The 17283-nt window shown below is 35.6% G+C and overlaps 1 protein-coding gene across 1 annotated transcript; it reads right to left on the bottom strand.

The window, feature by feature from the left end:
* Positions 1–10145: 10145 nt before the first annotated feature.
* LOC120074104 (G2/mitotic-specific cyclin-1-like) lies at positions 10146–12867 on the bottom strand. The gene is made up of 10 exons (XM_039027115.2): positions 12654–12867; positions 12438–12585; positions 12283–12339; positions 12144–12192; positions 11896–12051; positions 11679–11810; positions 11280–11591; positions 11094–11192; positions 10673–10854; positions 10146–10588 (listed from the first exon to the last, which is right to left on the bottom strand). Exons 1-10 carry the CDS (start codon positions 12709–12711, stop codon positions 10444–10446), a joined length of 1338 nt encoding a protein of 445 aa, XP_038883043.1. The 5' UTR covers positions 12712–12867; the 3' UTR covers positions 10146–10443.
* Positions 12868–17283: the final 4416 nt, after the last annotated feature.

The raw sequence follows: 17283 nt of genomic DNA, 5'->3' as shown, positions 1-17283 counted from the left end.
CTGAACCATTTTCTCTCATTCTTCTTCCTGGATGAACTTTGCCTCCATTTCGGATCGAAATGTAAACGGAACATTCATCAATGACTGCACCGAGTTCACGACCAGAGAGAATTGTAAAAGCCATTTGCTGTCATCGAATCGTAGAGCATCTAGCTGAGCTTCTTCTCCACTTCTTTTAGACCTCCCTTCAACAGATCCTCAAACACCAATCCATAGGTGTAGATGCTGAAACAGGGAGGGGTAATGGGGAAACTGGTGAACCCAGATGGCGTGAGGTTCTTCTGAGCTTCAAGCATTGATCGTACCGAACTTGGAAAGGTCGATAGGCATTAATGTCAGGTACCAAGATTCCATTTTGATTCTTTGGCGAGTTCTCGAATTCAATCTGTGGGATGGTCTTGCTTGAACTAATGTGCAAGTAATGGCGAGATGGATTTGGTGGCAAGTTTGGGAAGGACGGATTTTGATAGAATTTGAGAAATTGTCGGTTTTGACCCAAAAACTTTTTTCCATTCAAAAGTAACTTCATCTTTAAAATTCATTTTTTTTAAAATTATTTTTCCAATGTTTTAGACTTTTAGTGGAGGGATCCACCACTCAAAAAGATCAATTTGTCTCTCAATAAATGGTCATTCAATTGTCTTGATTCTTGAATGTGAAATCACCTAACTTACCTAATTCACATATCTTAAAATAAAAAATTCAATATTTACTTTCACATTTTGTTTTCAATAATAGAAATGGTTTACAGGTATGTTGAAAAGTAGTTTTTTTTTTTTTTTTCAAAAAGTCATGAAAATGGAGGCAAAAAAATTATTTTTTAAAGAAAGTTTTCAAGCAACAAATTTTTTTACTTCTTTTTCACTTGTTTACATTATAAAGGAGTATTGTTACATTTTAGGAGAAAAAATGGAGGAAAAAAAATAAAAAATGAAAAGTACTGAAACATGATTGAACGTGGGAAAGGTATTGCTGGTGTTCTGTGATTTGTCTCTTAAAGTTCAAAGCAGATGTCTCAGGAAGTTGTCTTTCTCATGAAGATGAATTTGTCCAACTTTACGAGACAGCTCTTTTGTTCAACTTTTGTCTCGTATAGTTGAGCCAATCAAGCTGTCTCGTGAAGTTGACTAGGTCCACTCTCTTGTAAAGTAAACTTTCTCCTAAATTTTTTTTTAATATTTATTTATACATTTTCTTCTAGCCAGTAAGTTTTATCTTCACTTGTAGAATGCCTCGCATGTTTATTTGCTACTTAGTTGTATAATCTAAGTGGGATTGACCCAAAAAACCATGATCTCACCCTAAGATGTCTATACAATTTTGGAGGTTCTTTTTAAATAGTGAGGACACATGTAGGCTACCTATCTATTTATCAACGAAATCCAAACCTATGTATGGAGACAGTGACTTAAAAACCCTTTCTTCAAACTAAATTATCAGACCATGTTACATCACTAACCCCTTTAGATAATAATGTTGTCTCATATAACCTATCCGATCACAATTTCTTTGTTTATCCTTACAATCCCGAGGATAATGGTCCATCCTCCTTAATGTACGGTGAGGAGGATCTTGGTTGTGCAGACGGGGGGTTTGAGCATAATGTAAGTGAGGAGAATGAGATAGGAGACGAAAATGTACATGCTGAAGGGGTTTTTGATCATGGTGTATGAGAAGAGAACGTGAACCCAGAGGAGAACATAGTTGAAGACAATTCAAACTACGAATGAGAACTACCAGATGAATTGGATGATGAGTCTAATGAGTTTGATGATTCTGATGATCTGACTGAAGAGGATGACAAGGATGTTTAAATGGAGGGTGAGTGTAGTAACCATCGATGCGAAGATACCAACCTGTGCATGGAAAATACTTATGTGGAACCTATGAGTGCATATCCTGAAGTGGCAATAATTGTGTCAGGTCAGATGTTTGAGAGCGAAGACATTGAAATTTAAGGTAGAACATATATATCTTTCAAAGGGAGAACTTTCATTCATATTGTCCCTCTTCGCTATACGTCGAAATTTTGAACATAGGGTTGACAAATCCACGAAATCATTACTGGTTAAATGTAGACATAATGTCTGTCATTGGAGGATTCAGGCTCGAAAGCTTAAGGATTCGGAGTTGTTCAAATTAACAAGGTATCAAGATATCTATACATGCTCATAGCAATTAATGGATCATGACCACCATTAAGCAAGAAGCAAGTTAGTTGGTCATCTGATTAAGTCCAAGTTCACGAACGTTGGTAGGACGTATAGGCCGAAGGATATCATGCAAGATATGTGGGAGGGATATAGTGTCAATATTAGTTATACGAAAGCTTGACAGTCTAGAGAAGAGGCATTAGTAATGGTCCGAGGTAGGCCGAAGGAGCCTTTTGACCAGTTACATGCTTATGGGGAAGCTTTGAAGATAACGAACCCCGACATTGTTTACGAATTGAAACTTCAAGATGATAGGTACTTCAAGTACGTCTTCATGGCTTTGGGTCCATTAGTTTGAAGCTTCTTGAATACATAAGGAATGTTTGGTTATTGATGGGATACACTTACCGGGTAAGTTTAAGGGTGTCATATTGTTTCGTTCAAAAAGCTCCACTCCTCGATTTCTTTCTAACTACAATATCATTCTGTGAGACTACTTTTCAAGTACATAGGGCCAAATTATCCCAATTAGAGGAGTGGGCCAATACTTGGAGGAGATTGGATTTGAAAAGTGGGCCAGGGCATTTCAATGTGGACGAAGGTTCGATTAAATGACTACAAATGCAGTTGAGAGTTTGAATGTTGTATTGAAGGACACTAGAACATTTCCAATAATTAAATTTCTTGATCACATAAGGGGTCTGTTGCAAAACTGGTTTCATCGGCGAAGAACCTACACATTGAGTCGTCAAACCATGCTTTCAAATTATGAGGAGGCGAAAATGGTGGGAATGGAGTATAGATCTAGAAGGCATTTTGTGAGGCTGATTGATCAACACATTTTTGAAGTCATTGATCATCACCTTAGTGGGTTATTGACTTGAATGCGCGCAAGTGTACGTGTAAGGATTTAGGATTTTAGCAAAACCATGCTTGCTGTAGGGAATTGATGATTATTACGACATTCCATGCTCCCATGTGATTGCAGCAGCTTGTTACCAGAACATTGATCTATACACACTTTGCTCCCCTTGTTACAACATTCAGGCTGTTCACGGATTATATGCAGAACCTATTTTCCTTGTAGGCCTTATTTCAGAACGGCCTCGGGGGGATGATTACAAAGACATCTAGATATTTCCACCGATGCGTGTTGCTCAAGTTGGCCGTCGCCAGGAGATAAGAATATCGTTTGCAAGAGAGGTCACTCAGATTCACAAATGTACTAGGTGCGGTATGCGTGGCCCACAATCAAGTAACTTTCTGACAACCATTGACAACGACGTGAATCCAATTTATGTTAAAATTTGATTGGGTTATTTTACGGTGTAACATCTTGTAATTAAACTAACGTGACAATGTAATATTTAATTATCTCAAGCGAAATATCAAAATAAGGCGTAGAAAACAAACACAGTTGAAGATAAACAAATGCACTAATAAATAGCTTTGTTCATGTATATTTGTACATCAAACAAACGTCTGAAGAAATCCATATTTGTTGGGTCAAAGTGGACATATTACACCTAGTTACAACATACTCACAAAATGTACCACAATTTCCACTAACTGATTGCTGCAGTGCATCCTTAACTCGCTCCACCTCCCAAGGAGTCAGTGGTAGTTTAGGGCAAGCCAACATCACACCTGTTCTGTGAAGTAACACAGTTATAACCATCTGCATGACCACCAAATGATACTCCGGCTCCAGCCAAGTATAAAGTCTTTTGTATGAATCCCAAACAACTAACTAACCTCACACCATGTCTATCTTGACCAGTATCCAATGTACGTCAAGTATATTATAAGGCATATATTGTTGGGGTTGATGCTCTAAATCTCATAGGGTCCTATAGTTTTTAATTGTAATGTACAAACATTTTATTTATGAATAAAATATTTGATGTTTTATTTCAAATTAGTTGTATTAACCACAAATTAATAAACTAACATGCAAGGTTATCTTGTAGCTTAAACATATATGTAGAGACATATAGGTGGATCATGTTTAAGTGATAACTTAAATGGTCTATAGTAAATGGATAAGGCTGGATACCTTATCCTGGTGACACTACGAGTATGACCTATTTTATAGATGTTACAATTGTTGTAAAGTACTACAAATAATCTGATCCTGATCATTCATGTGGAGATATATGAACGAGGATATTCTATACAAAGAAGTTTGTATAAAACCGGACTATAAAATGTTTAGTTTTATTATATAATACCGTTCATAATTGAGACTTACATTTCACTAGATGACCATAGGTAACATGATCTGAATCCTTTGTGAGTTGTGAACTCCTGCCTATGAAGGCGGTCCTTTGATTTGTATGGGTGAGAGTGGCCAGATCGCTGACTTAACAAGCCTACCATTTTGAGGATTCATCTGATTGGAAAGCTGGGAACACAACTACCAAAAAGGAATTCACTCCTTCCTTAACATCGGGATAAGTAGATAAATTGCTCCCTAAAGGGATGATTCTGGGACTTGAACAATGTGGCGCCACACTTTCGCCTGATGAGGGGTTTGGTAATAGTTGGATTATGATTTATTGTTCATTAGAGGGACCAGTGGTACTTAAGGAGTTAGAAGTAATTACAGGGGCAAAACGATAATTTTGGCCTAGCTGTACTTGCGAGCAATTTGTGAAGGGTCATCGCACTAGTGTGATTGGTTATATCTAATGGACACAAAAATATATCTATAACGCGAAGAGTGCAGCTGATGGTCTTTAGTGGAGTGTCCGTCAGTTAACGGATGGTGAATAATTTAAATTAAAGAGTTTAATTAATTATTCACATACGGTTAGAGCTTCAAGTTACAGGTCCATGAGATCTCCTCGATAGCTCAACGAGATTTAATGAGAATCAGTTTTTGGATTAATTTGAATTGTTCAAATTAATTATATGTGATATAATTAATTTAATTTAATTATATATAATATAATTACTATAATGTATTTGATCATTACAATATTGAGTATTTATGCGAAGAAATAAATATTTGAATATGATTCAAATATTAATTATATGAATTGGATTCATATGGTTAAAATTAATATAAGTGTGATTTATATTAAAAACCATTGGTGAGAGAAATGTATGTTATATTTGATATAACATATAGTTTAATATATATTATATGATAACATATAGTTTAATATATATTCTATGATAAGGTAGTTATCATATAGATATATATTAAATAATTTACTAAATAAATAAATAAATTTATTATTTAATTTATTTATTTTTGAATTAATGTTATTTGAGATGGAGTTGTAACTCCTTCTCCCCTCTTTCTCTCTAGATCGTGTATGCGAGTTGGGTACACTTTCTCCTTCTATGTGTGGTGAAGAAAGAAAACATAGAAAAATCACGCTAGGTAGTTCTGATATCTCAGATAAGATTTCAGCCTTTTCTTATCTCTTCCTCTCTAAATCCCCTCCCTCACCAAAATAGTCAGAGCTCACTTTTCTTAGATTCTCATCCAGAGAATACCGAGATTACTTTTGTGGTAGTGACATTTTTGGTGTTCATGATTTTCATAGTGAAGAGGAAACGTGAAGATTTCGTTCTTCAAGGGTAAGTCTTCTATTCTCTTTTTCTCTTCTTAATTTCTCAAGCATGCTGTATATTTTGTTTAATTAAATGTATGATCTGTTTTGTTTCTCTGTAAAATTGTGTTATGTAAACTTTTGAGAATTGGGACGATCCGTTTCCGTTGCAGATCCTTCACAAGGATCCTTCATGTATATGGTATCAATCGTGGACTATGGAATACTGTAGTCAGTCAACTCGTCTGGAACATACTTTAGTACCGTGCTTGCTTTGTCCTAGTCGTATGTCGTGGTGCATAGTGATTTTTTCCACTCAGAGTACAATGTATGTGGACGACGGAATAAGTTATATCAATAAAATTAGGTACGATCAACATAAAAAACTTCGTAAATAAACTATTATAATTAACCGATGATAACTTACAGTAACTACTCAATCAGCTATCGTGAACGAATGGACACTCTAGGTCGAAGACTTTTCACTCAATATCTTGTTTCGTAAGAATATGAAAAGATATACATAGTTTGCTTGTTGACGTTAAAAACTATATTAATGAAGACTAGAAAAAAATTTGGAAATAAGGAAAAAGTTTAGATGGTTACCTCGTCATCCAACCATTGATCCGGACAAATTTGGGACTTTCACCAAGCATTGCCTTTTCTAGACAGTACGCACAATTGCCACGAGTTTGACGGTGTTATTTGTGGATGATTTACCCACTCCATCATGTATTTCTCCATATGTTTTGGAACTAGGACCATCAGGTTATATCCCTTATGTTTTCGCTTACCCTTGTTTCATTGAGGTTCAAGGGCCTCATATGGTGACGACAGTTTCCACGGAACTCGACATGTACACATCAATCCGGATCAGCCTCCTTACGGTGCCACTGGAACGTGTGACATAACTGGAACATGTACAGGAACTGGACTTAGATAATCCAGTATCTCAACTGCCTCCTGTTTCACCTTCAATCAAGTAACTTCGTGTTGTTTCTCTAATGCCTTGAGGCGTTTCCGACATTCCTCGTCTATTTTTGAACGATCCAGTTTTCTCGTGGACGTATCCTACCAAATAACTATTAGGAATGTAGTACGACATCCAAAAGCACACATCGACATTGTAAAATACTAACCTCAACAATTTCGGTATCTGAGGATATGGATGTAGCCCTTGCGATTGGTTGTCTTCCACTTTTTATCCACGTCCTCATCGTCCATCGTTTGTACTATCTAAATTAGAAAACCAGATTGACCAAAATGAATAAATTTAATATAACAAAATACGTAAAACATGTAGAGTACCAATCGATTGGGTATCAGTAACTGATGTATTGTATACTTTTCGTCTACGTATTGTTCTCGGGCTTTGTTTACGCGAACTATGTACGATGATCGAGGAGGCATCCTTCATTGGTTGGGTCTCTAGGGCTATAACTGATGTACTGTATTCCTATTTTAATAGCAATGTATATTAGTTGAAATCAAAATTTGCGAGAGAGTAATTTGATTTATCGAGTTTCACATACCTTGGGTTCTTCAGACTCATCCTTGCCTGTGCAACCGGCACTTGAAGGCACAATCTCCATAACACTAACGTCCTGTGAGTCTAGTTAATCATCTCTTGTCCCATGAGTACCGATTCCTAAGGACTACGAATATCCTCGTCGATGTTAGGAATGATTTGGAAAGCGAGGACACCTGAGTCATCCTTTGCTCCCTCAACTCTTCTTCTAGAGGGCTCCAATGCAATATCTCCTCTAGCTCCAGATGAGCCATTAACATCCTTAGACACGATATGAGGGAAATAGGTTTTGGGCTTTACATTGGCATCATCAGATTGAGTAACATCTTTTCCCTACAGTTGCGTTAAAGAAACTGTAAGCGAACGTGCAAATTTGTAAAGATTGTATAGGTTCAGAGGATAATTGTACCTTCAATAGTTGCCTAGATATCCCATCATAACAGAGACATTCTGTTGAACATTAGCGACCTTAGAATGGAGGGTTTCGAACACAGGCTTAACATTGGCCTCAAATTGATCTAGGCGACCCTCCATTCATCTTATCTCTCCCACAATGTGGGATGTCTTGATCCGGTACTTCACAATGCACCAGATGTGGAGAATTGTCAACGTCGATATATGGTATGTAAGTAGGCTTCGAAGAATTGTGAATGTCGATGTTCGATCGAGAGAGATCTTCTTTCACTGACTTATTTCAACATCAACATGAACTCGATCCTGGTCCTAGTCCTGGTGGTCATTGTGTCCATGATCACCCTCATCGTCACCGTGATCAGCCTTACTGTGGACGTGATCTAGTTCGATGCTAAGAATATCCTCATCATCACCGTCGTCATGACGACCACTACTTTCGTCGCAATGATCACCCTGACCGTGGCTAGCATAACCCTTAGCATGACGATCATCACCCTCACCAACAGGCCTTGGTGGGAGAACATGTACTTCAGGGGCAGGAACTACGCGGTGCATGTGAGCTACCTCCTCCTTTATTGGTAACAGTTGTATCATTATAATGGGATTTCTCTGTACCGTTCAATCCATTACTCATTGTGTCATGAAAATATCTTTGTCCAATGAGGAGAATGTTAGGTTTTTCCTACTCTCCCATTGAGACAGGCGTGGAATGACTATCTCACTAATACGAGTTGGCACAATATCTATGAGCGAAGAAATCATCTCATATGGCCACACCTATAAATAGAAAGATAGAGTCAAAGCGTAAAAAACCATTGACGATAATGGAGAAGAAAGCACGCATAGAATACATATGTGAACTAACCTGTAAGGCAAATGGGAATTCGTATAGGCTGTATCTAGCTAGAGTCTCGGGTTCTGCTCAATCAATAGCACCGATGAGAGCTCTCTTAATACTATTGATAGTCTTCTAAAAAATCACACTACTCTAGTCGTGATTGCAAAAAATCTCCCAGTCATCCACAATGTCAAGGATGCTATAGTCAAACACTTGCTTCTTCTCCCTCCCCATCATGACTAACTCTATGAAATATGCAAGTGCCACTAAAGTCCATGGCAAGAAAATTTTCCTCGGCTTCAAATTGTTTCAATCTAGGTCTATCGTTGAAGTATAAGTTTCTAAGCCTAGTAGGGTTAGGATTATTTCGCATCACTCGCGTCTGCACCCTTACCTAGTGATGAGGTCAAACTTATCCTTACCGAATGATACCTAGACCTGAATTGAATAAAAGAAATTACGTTCGGCCTATCATCCACAACCTCCTTCAGAAGTAGGTGATGTATCAGTTGTCCATTGAGGGAGAGAGTACTATCTAAGATGGGTCCAAACATGGTCTACCTAAACATATCTAACTGGACCATCATTAACTTCATCCGGGTCACCACACAGGTCTTAGCCAAATGAGAACACGAGATAACAAAGCTTTAAAGTATTCTGCTGGCTCGATCCTTAACTCCATAATAATTACCTATACGTGCCACAAAACATGGTACAATGTTAAAATCCCTAATGAAAGAAAGTACCATTAAAAAGGACGAGTTTCACGGGAAAGAAGTTAGAGAGCCATCACCAAAAGACAAATCTTGTGAAGTTTGCAAAAAAGCTTGAGTTATACTCTCTATAGTTTGTCTCGTAAAGTTGAGTTGATTTCTGTCTTTTGTCTCGTGAAGTTACTTTTGAGCTATTTTACAAACTTTCTACTGTTATGAATACTTCAGAGACAAATATTCGCAACAACTTCATCAGATATTTGTCTCATGAAGTTTAATGTACCCAAAAAATGCGAAATCAAACCCAGACAAACATATAGCCCTTATCCCATATTCGCAACTACTTATCTTATATATGATTTCTGGTAGGAATGTGTAGTAAAAAACCCAAAACCCTTATCCCATATATTTTACAGGTTCTTTTCTAAGTTGGAATTATCATTTATCGAGGGACCAAAACCCTTATCCCTTATCCCATATTCGCAACTACTTATCTTTGCGAGAAGAGAGTCCAACAATAGCGAAGAAAACTCAACGAGAAGAAGAAGAATAGAAAACACCTAATTTTCACGGGAAGATGAAAAGATTTAAGAGATTTTCATGCGAAGATGAGATTTGATTTAACTTTTTGAAATTATCATTTATCGAGGGACCAAAATTGTCTTTTTACATGATGGATTCCTCCACTTAAAGTCGACACACATTGATAAATGAAAATGGCAATTTCCCATAGAATTTCTACAACCCAATGAACACTTTTCTTTTACCAACAACAAAAAAAAAGAAAAGGCAATTATTGCTAGAATTCAAATACTTCAAAAGGGTTAATCAAGTTTACTTAATTCAAATACATTAGAATTCTATTCAATACATGTATATATCAATTCATCATCAGAAAAAAAAAAAAGATGGAGTAAGGAAGCGAAGAGATGGAAATTTATGCCAAAAAGGCCAACATTATTCTTTGTCAAATGAAATTATATATAGTTTTGTCATCTCATTGCTGTTGAATGAAAAACAAAATGAACATACAATAAAAGAACAAATAATGACCAACATTGGAAAGCAACCATCTGGTTGTTCACCTCCATTATTGTGTTGTTGTGCCCTATCCTGCCACCGTAGTCGCCTCCGACCGGCCGACTGATCGATCATCCCTGCCCCGTCGCCCAAATTTTGAACATTCATGTAATGTTGTTAGTAAGAACACTATACATGTTCTGTTCTGTTGTGGCTATTGCTGAGTCTGCAAAAGAAAATGTGCAGGTTCACATTTTGCCGTGTAGTTAAATTTTGATGTACAGTACTTCCTATGAACTCCGGTGAGTTTCCCCGTCGCCGCCTTTTGATGGAACCCCACCATTAGTCTCGAGCATTCTCTGCAAAATTCAAGGGCAGCCCCCATTAAAAGTTTGAAAATGACGGGAACATGAAATGAAAAAGAAAATCCGACAAAATCATACAGGAGCTGATCTTCTGAGTAGCTGGAATGCCACTCGCAGGTTCGGCTCCAACAACCATCGACTCTGGTGAGAGTACATTGCGCTGTGTAAATTGCTGCCGCCGCTAGCAGAGAGGGTGGGAACCTCAGCATTTCATACTCGACGAGCGAGAGTTCGATCAAGAAGAATGCCATTAGTTCGAGCTGTTCCATTAACAGAATTCTTCAGTTCAAGAACAAACAGGAGCAAAATGCTGTTAATTTACTATTTAGTTCTTTAAGTTAGCCTTAGATTTATTAAGTTAAGAATTGCCCCTTTAAAGTTTTCAAAATTTTGATCTATAGAAAAAGTTATAGTGCAACTTTTGTCTCTCATGAAAATTGATGGCTCCATTCTGGTTTAAAATGGTCATTAATAAAAGGAAAAAAGAGAGAATCTTTACCTTTTTGTCAGATTGAGCAGCTTTAAGGAACCTTTGGAGGAAAACAAAGGGTGTGGGAACTGACATATTAAACTGCAAACAGTTGAGTATTACTGTCTCCTAGAAGAATACACAAGAAGAGTTGGGTAAATTATTTTCACAAAGAAAGATCTGATTGAATAAGAGTAAAAATGGAGGAGTAAGTACCATTTCAAGAACTTCCTTTCTAGAGTAAGCTTTATCAGAAATAAGAATCAAATCACCCACAACAGGGACAGAAACTTCCTCATATTTGCAAGCTAATAGCATAGAAACCAAACCAACCAGCTGAAGCTTCTTTCTCACTACTGTTTTTTGTGCCAAAAATCTGTCTATGAGATTCACAGTGAGAAACAAAGTTTCTCCCATGAGATCAAACTTGTCATGAACCTCTATAAGCCAATCAATTAGTATAGCTCTCATCTTCTCATTAATGTCAATTTGTTTGGTCATGTAATTTGGGGGAACACAGCTTGAACTCTGCACCAGACACAATTCAAAAAGCTGTAAAGAAAAGATAAAGGCATCATACCTTGAAAAGTAAGCCCAGAGATTAGAGACATTTACCTCAATTTTTCTATAGTGAGCGTAGAGATCATCCACGTACTCGACAACGGCAAGCGGGTTGTCGGAATCTACATTGTCAATGTTGATTACCGGGTCTTCTTCTTCTGCTATATCCTCCATTTCAACCTCCTCCTGTTGGGGAAAGATCATATACGAATTTATAGGGAGAAAATTTTGTGGTAATAGCTAATTCTGTTGGGGGATTAGGATTTATTACCATCTGGCTTGCTTCCTGAGGCAATGATGGTTCTGATTTCTCCAAGAACATAGGAACTGGATTGTCATTTTCTGCTGTTTTGCAATCCTCGTCTACAAATATGGAATGTCCAAATGCATTTGAGTTTGTAAGAAATGAGTTAGGCTTATTATTTTCCTGCCCAAACAAATCCCAAAGATCCATTATCGAAAGGCGAGTGGTTTTGAGAATAACATATTCCTTGAACAAGAACAGAGGACAATCCTTACCTGAGGATGATGAAGCTGTTGACTACTAGCAATTTGAGCAGCAAACTTCCTAAAGAGAAACACGACATTTTCAAAATTTTTAAACAAACCCTTCTGTTTTTTCCTTTTGAAGGTTCAAAAATCAAAACAAAATTCCCACCTTGTAATGGGTCTATGAAATGGATCAACCTGCTTCTTCTCGCAAATCTCTTGCTTTCTAAGGTCAGAAACAGAGCAATACTCATTTCAACATCCAATGGAACCCTCACCAAATTCAAAAACAAAATTTGAAGGAACTGGAAAATTTTCAAATACCCTGAGAGGACTCTCTTGTTAACAACACATGGGTAAGCTTGATTCACCACAGAATTCTGATTAATGGCATTAAGAGCTCTCCGATTATTGTTAACTCTACTAATCTCCTGCCCAAATGCCCTCCCACTCTTCTCCATCCCTCCTCCTCCTAAAAAAGTCAAAATCAGAAACAGTAAATCAAAATACAAAAGAAAAATGGCCAATGTCGATGCAAACCTGGACGAAATGAAGTGGGCTTGATCAAGTTGGCATTGTTCTCGTCGGAAAACGCCATTAATTCCGGTGAAGAGAAAAACAGAGAGATCCCCAAAAACAAGATAGAAGAAAAATCCGTCAAAAGGGGGAAATGGGTAGGGTTAAAAGAAGCATCTAAGAGGACCCCAGATGAGAGTGAAGGAAGCAGAAGAAAGAGAAGAGGGAGTTTAATGGAGAGGGCATTTGTCCAGAAAAGGTATATTAATTAGAGAGCAGAGTATATTTCAAAAACAACGGCTAGTGAAATGTGACCGTTGGATTTGAGTGTGATGCGAAAAAGAGAAGACTTTCCCTCTCGGGTTTGTCCGAAGAACAACGGTAACCTGACCATTTTTTTTTTGGTTTCCATAGGCACATGCCCTTTTCATTTTACCCCATCTCATTTCAAATTAAATCATTACTTTTTTTTTTCCCACTTCCTTTTCCATTTCACACTACTTTTTTTTTTCTTTTTTTAATTCTTTGATCTAAAGCTGTTAATTTTAATTTAGTTTGCATAGTTGGAATTTAATTTCAATTTGGTTTAGTTTGGTTAAAACTTGTAAGTTTATTATTAAAATAATATTTCATTTTTTTTTATATAATATGTAAGGTGAGAGAATCGAACATTTGATATTGAGATTGGTAGCACAAGTTTCTGCAAGCTGGCAACATTTTGGTTTCTATTATTTAAAGTTTGTTTAATTTTAATCCATGCACTTTCAATAGATCTCAAATTTAATCCATCAAAGTTAGTTTCTTTTATTGAAATTAGTTAAACAATCGCAGTAGAGAGTATATTTAATATAGGTGAACATATTTCCAAAATTTAAAGTGAAATTATTAATAGATTATGATATATACATATATATTTGAAAATATAAGCAATAGGTAGCAGTAGGGAGTATATTTAAGATCTATTAAAAATATCGATTAAAATTGAAAATTTTGAAAGTAAGAAATAAAATAGAATAAGACTAAAGTATATGAGCCAAAATGATGTTTTAACTAAATTTGTACATCATTCTTCAATTAGGCTATTTTCAAATATAGAAAAATAAATCAAAATATTTATAAATAATAGCAAAATATCATTGTCTATCTGTGATAAACTACGATAAACTACTATCTGTGTCGAGCAGTTTTATCATTTAAAATAATATTCCTTCTTCAATTATCCTTTATTTTTTTTAGTTCAATAACATTTGGAGATTTGGATTCAAATCTCTTATCTTTTGGTCAATAATAGAATACATTAACTAGTTGAGTTATATACTAACATTGATCTAACTTTAAAACGAAATTAGTTAAATAATAATAATGATTTTTTTTAAAAAAAAATATTTGGATTTGCCTTTAAAACTAACATAGTAGCCAATTTAAAAACTTCAGCTCAGGGGTCTTGTAAAAAAAATGTTAATTATGCCTATTGCATAGTCAATTTGTGACGTATGGTTCACGCGCTTCCGCACCCGCGCGTGGAGGAGAAGATATTATTTTCCCTATTTTTATTGCCATAATATTGTGTTTCTTTTCCTCTTTCAAAGTAGCGTTTATCTTTTATCTTTTCTTTTTTCTTGGAAAGGTAATTTTGGTTTTTGGTTTTTATTTAATTATACATTACAATTTTCTTGCTATCATAATCATGCATTGCAATTTCTTGCTATCATGATCGTTTGACTCATAGTAGTCTAGGATGTTTTAGAGCTTATTTTTCATCATTACAGAAATTCAAATTTTAATGAGGGCCAAAAATATGATACGGTGGTTAACTAATTCTGATCGATAAATTGACTTATGTGGGTTGAGCTATTATAAATACTTATTACAGCTTAATTGATTTTCTATAGTAATAAAGCGTGACTAGTAATACATATCGAATTTAAATTTAAATTTTGATCAAGATATTTTTTCGATGTCATAGTATTTTTTTTAATTCAACAAATTTGATTTAGAAGATTTAAATTCTTTCTATATCTAAATTATTAAACTATGTTTAGATTAATCATTTAATGATATAAAATATTATATACATATAATTTAGAAGCTAAAAGTGTTAATTGATGCCTCAAAAGAACAATATTTTAATAATAGAAGAGCGTGGGTGATATTAGATTGCCAGGTTGTCCCCAGAAAAGGGGTGGCTCCAACGTGCCATTGGCTTGCTTTTTTGAATCTTTATGATGTGGATGGCTCTTAAAAAGAGGACTCCAATGGCTCCTCTATTTTCTTCCTTTACCGTTACATATGTTATTTTTTTTATTTTTATTTTTTTATTCCTTTCTTCCCTCTCCCCTATCAACTGATACAAAATAGACGAGATTAAAGACGATGAATCTCCGGAATATCTTTATAATATTGTGATATTGTTCACTTTAGACATAAAATCTCATAGTTTTATTTTTTATTTCACGTAAAAAATATTCATACTTATTAGATGTAAAAACGGATTAGTTATGAATTTGTTATACTTTTATGTTATTAAGTTTTTTTAGTTATGTCCTTTTAAATTATTGTATAAGCTGCTAAAGGAATAAAAGTGGTGAAAAGAGAATATAATTTTCTTCTAAAAATTTCTCCATTTTTCAACTTTAATATGGTATCAGAAGTTTTTTAAATTTTCACCTTCGTCTTCTCCCTCTTGTTCCCAAACAATGAATCCCATCTCTCCTTCAACTGACCTTCCACCACTGTCAACTCATCTTTCGAGCAACATTTCGACGAATCTTCCAACACCTTCCGTCCAGCCGACCGATTTTTCCAATCCAGTCAAGAATCATATACAATTTCTTATAATGATCCTTACATTCTTCATCACAGTGACACTTCCAACCTTGTTCTTGTCACTGAACCTCTCACAGACAACAACTATGTTACTTAGAGCCATTCGATGATCTTAGCACTCTCGATTCGCAACAAATTAGGGTTCATTGATGGATCCATTGTTCAACCAACAGGTGACTTACTTCCCATTTGGATTCGGAATAATAATGTTGTGATTGTCTGGATTTTAAACTCTGTCTCAAAGCAAATTTCGTCTAGCATTCTTTTTACCAATTCCGCTAGAGAAATTTGGCTTGATCTTCAAGATAGATTTCAGAAAAGAAATGATCATCACATATTTCAACTAAAACATGATTTATCTATTTTAAAACAAGAACAAGATTCAGTCACCATATATTTTTCCAAGATTGAAAGTTTATGGGATGAATATATATCTTATCGATCGGGATGCACATGTGGAAAATGTACCTGTAGTGGTGTTAGATCGACTGATGATTTCATATAGTTTGAATACTTGTGTTTTCTGATGGGTTTAAACGATGAATTTAATCATGCTCGATCCCAAATACTCCTTGTGAATCCTCCTGCACCAATAAATTAAAGCCTATTCTTTAATTGTTCAACAAGAAAACATATCTCAGCTTCTACTATTGGATATAGTTATCTTTATTTATACGCATCAAACATCCTTTTACATAGCTAATATAGGACTTTGGTTGCATTCCTACGTTCCTAATACTCTTAACACTTATGAGTACGAAGCTTTCAATAGTTATTATATAGAGACTTACTTGGGTGCATCTCGAGCTACACCTATCTTTGTGTAGACACCAAAGTACTCCATTACAAATTATTATGTGATAAAAATTTCTTTTAATTTAATTTCACTTTTTGTGTGATCGAATGTGAGTTTGAAGATGGGTGCAGTTAAGTTGTGCACATAAGCATTACTCTATTGTATAAGTTCTTTATTTTTGAAATTTTTTTATCCTAAACTTCAAGTTATAAAATTATTTGAAAATAACATTTGAGGTGTTTTGCATAAAATGATTTATGGAAATTGACCAGGAAGGAATTAAATTCCTTAACGAAAGCGTGAACACATGTGCTTTCGAAATTCGTTTTTGGGAATGGTGAAAACAGAGTCCTCCCTATCTATCACTTACTTTGTCTCCAAAAGACGAGAAGGAGCCTTCAAAGCCAAGTATGAACTAGCCTTCCCCCCACGAGGCATCCCTTAGCTCTGTCAACGGCCCTCCACCAACAGGTAGGGTTGTGGAGAACAAAAAGAAGAAGAAGGGAACAGAGGCAGGGGGAAACGTCGTCGTGTTGATGAATGACCTACTGATGGGGAGATGCTGGCCAAGAAGAAGAAGAACAATGCCCAATGTGCAATGGTGATCATGTCCAATGATTCAGAGTGGGGTTTATTCGGGTTTCTTCTTTTTTATTGTGTTTTGGAGAACCACCATCCGTCATGGAAAAAACTCTTTTAGAATAAAAATGTAAACTTACATATTTTGTTTGGGTTTGATCAATCTTGTCAAATTCTTCAACAAACAAGCATTTCACATGTAGTGGTAGTGAACAAATGCATGCAAAATATGAAGATGAATAACAAGAAGGATAAAATATAAAATTTATCGATACGATTTATGATTCCATTTAGCAGTAGACTGAAAATCCTAAAAATTGGATGAACGGTAACAGTTATTTAGACCACTCACCATTACCGGTAAACCCAAACGATGATGCAACAATAACTGATGATGTGTGAGGGGCAAATTTATTGATATGGTTTACAATTCTATTTAGCGGCAGATCGAAA

Source organism: Benincasa hispida, chromosome 3, assembly GCF_027475165.1.
Source record: "Benincasa hispida cultivar pf3 chromosome 3, pf3_genome.v1.1, whole genome shotgun sequence".
NCBI classification, from domain to species: Eukaryota; Viridiplantae; Streptophyta; class Magnoliopsida; order Cucurbitales; family Cucurbitaceae; genus Benincasa; species Benincasa hispida.
The sequence above is the reverse complement of the archived record's forward strand: the minus strand, read 5'-3'. Positions and strand labels throughout refer to the sequence as shown.

Excerpts from the sequence above, each read along its gene's own strand:
- LOC120074104 (XM_039027115.2), bottom strand. The coding sequence starts at position 12,711 with ATGGCGTTTTCCGACGAGAACAATGCCAACTTGATCAAGCCCACTTCA. Across the intron at positions 11,592-11,678 it reads CTCACTATAGAAAAATTGAG|AGTTCAAGCTGTGTTCCCCC; the intron begins GTAAATGTCTCT and ends TGTCTGGTGCAG. Across the intron at positions 11,193-11,279 it reads GAAAGGAAGTTCTTGAAATG|GAGACAGTAATACTCAACTG; the intron begins GTACTTACTCCT and ends GTATTCTTCTAG.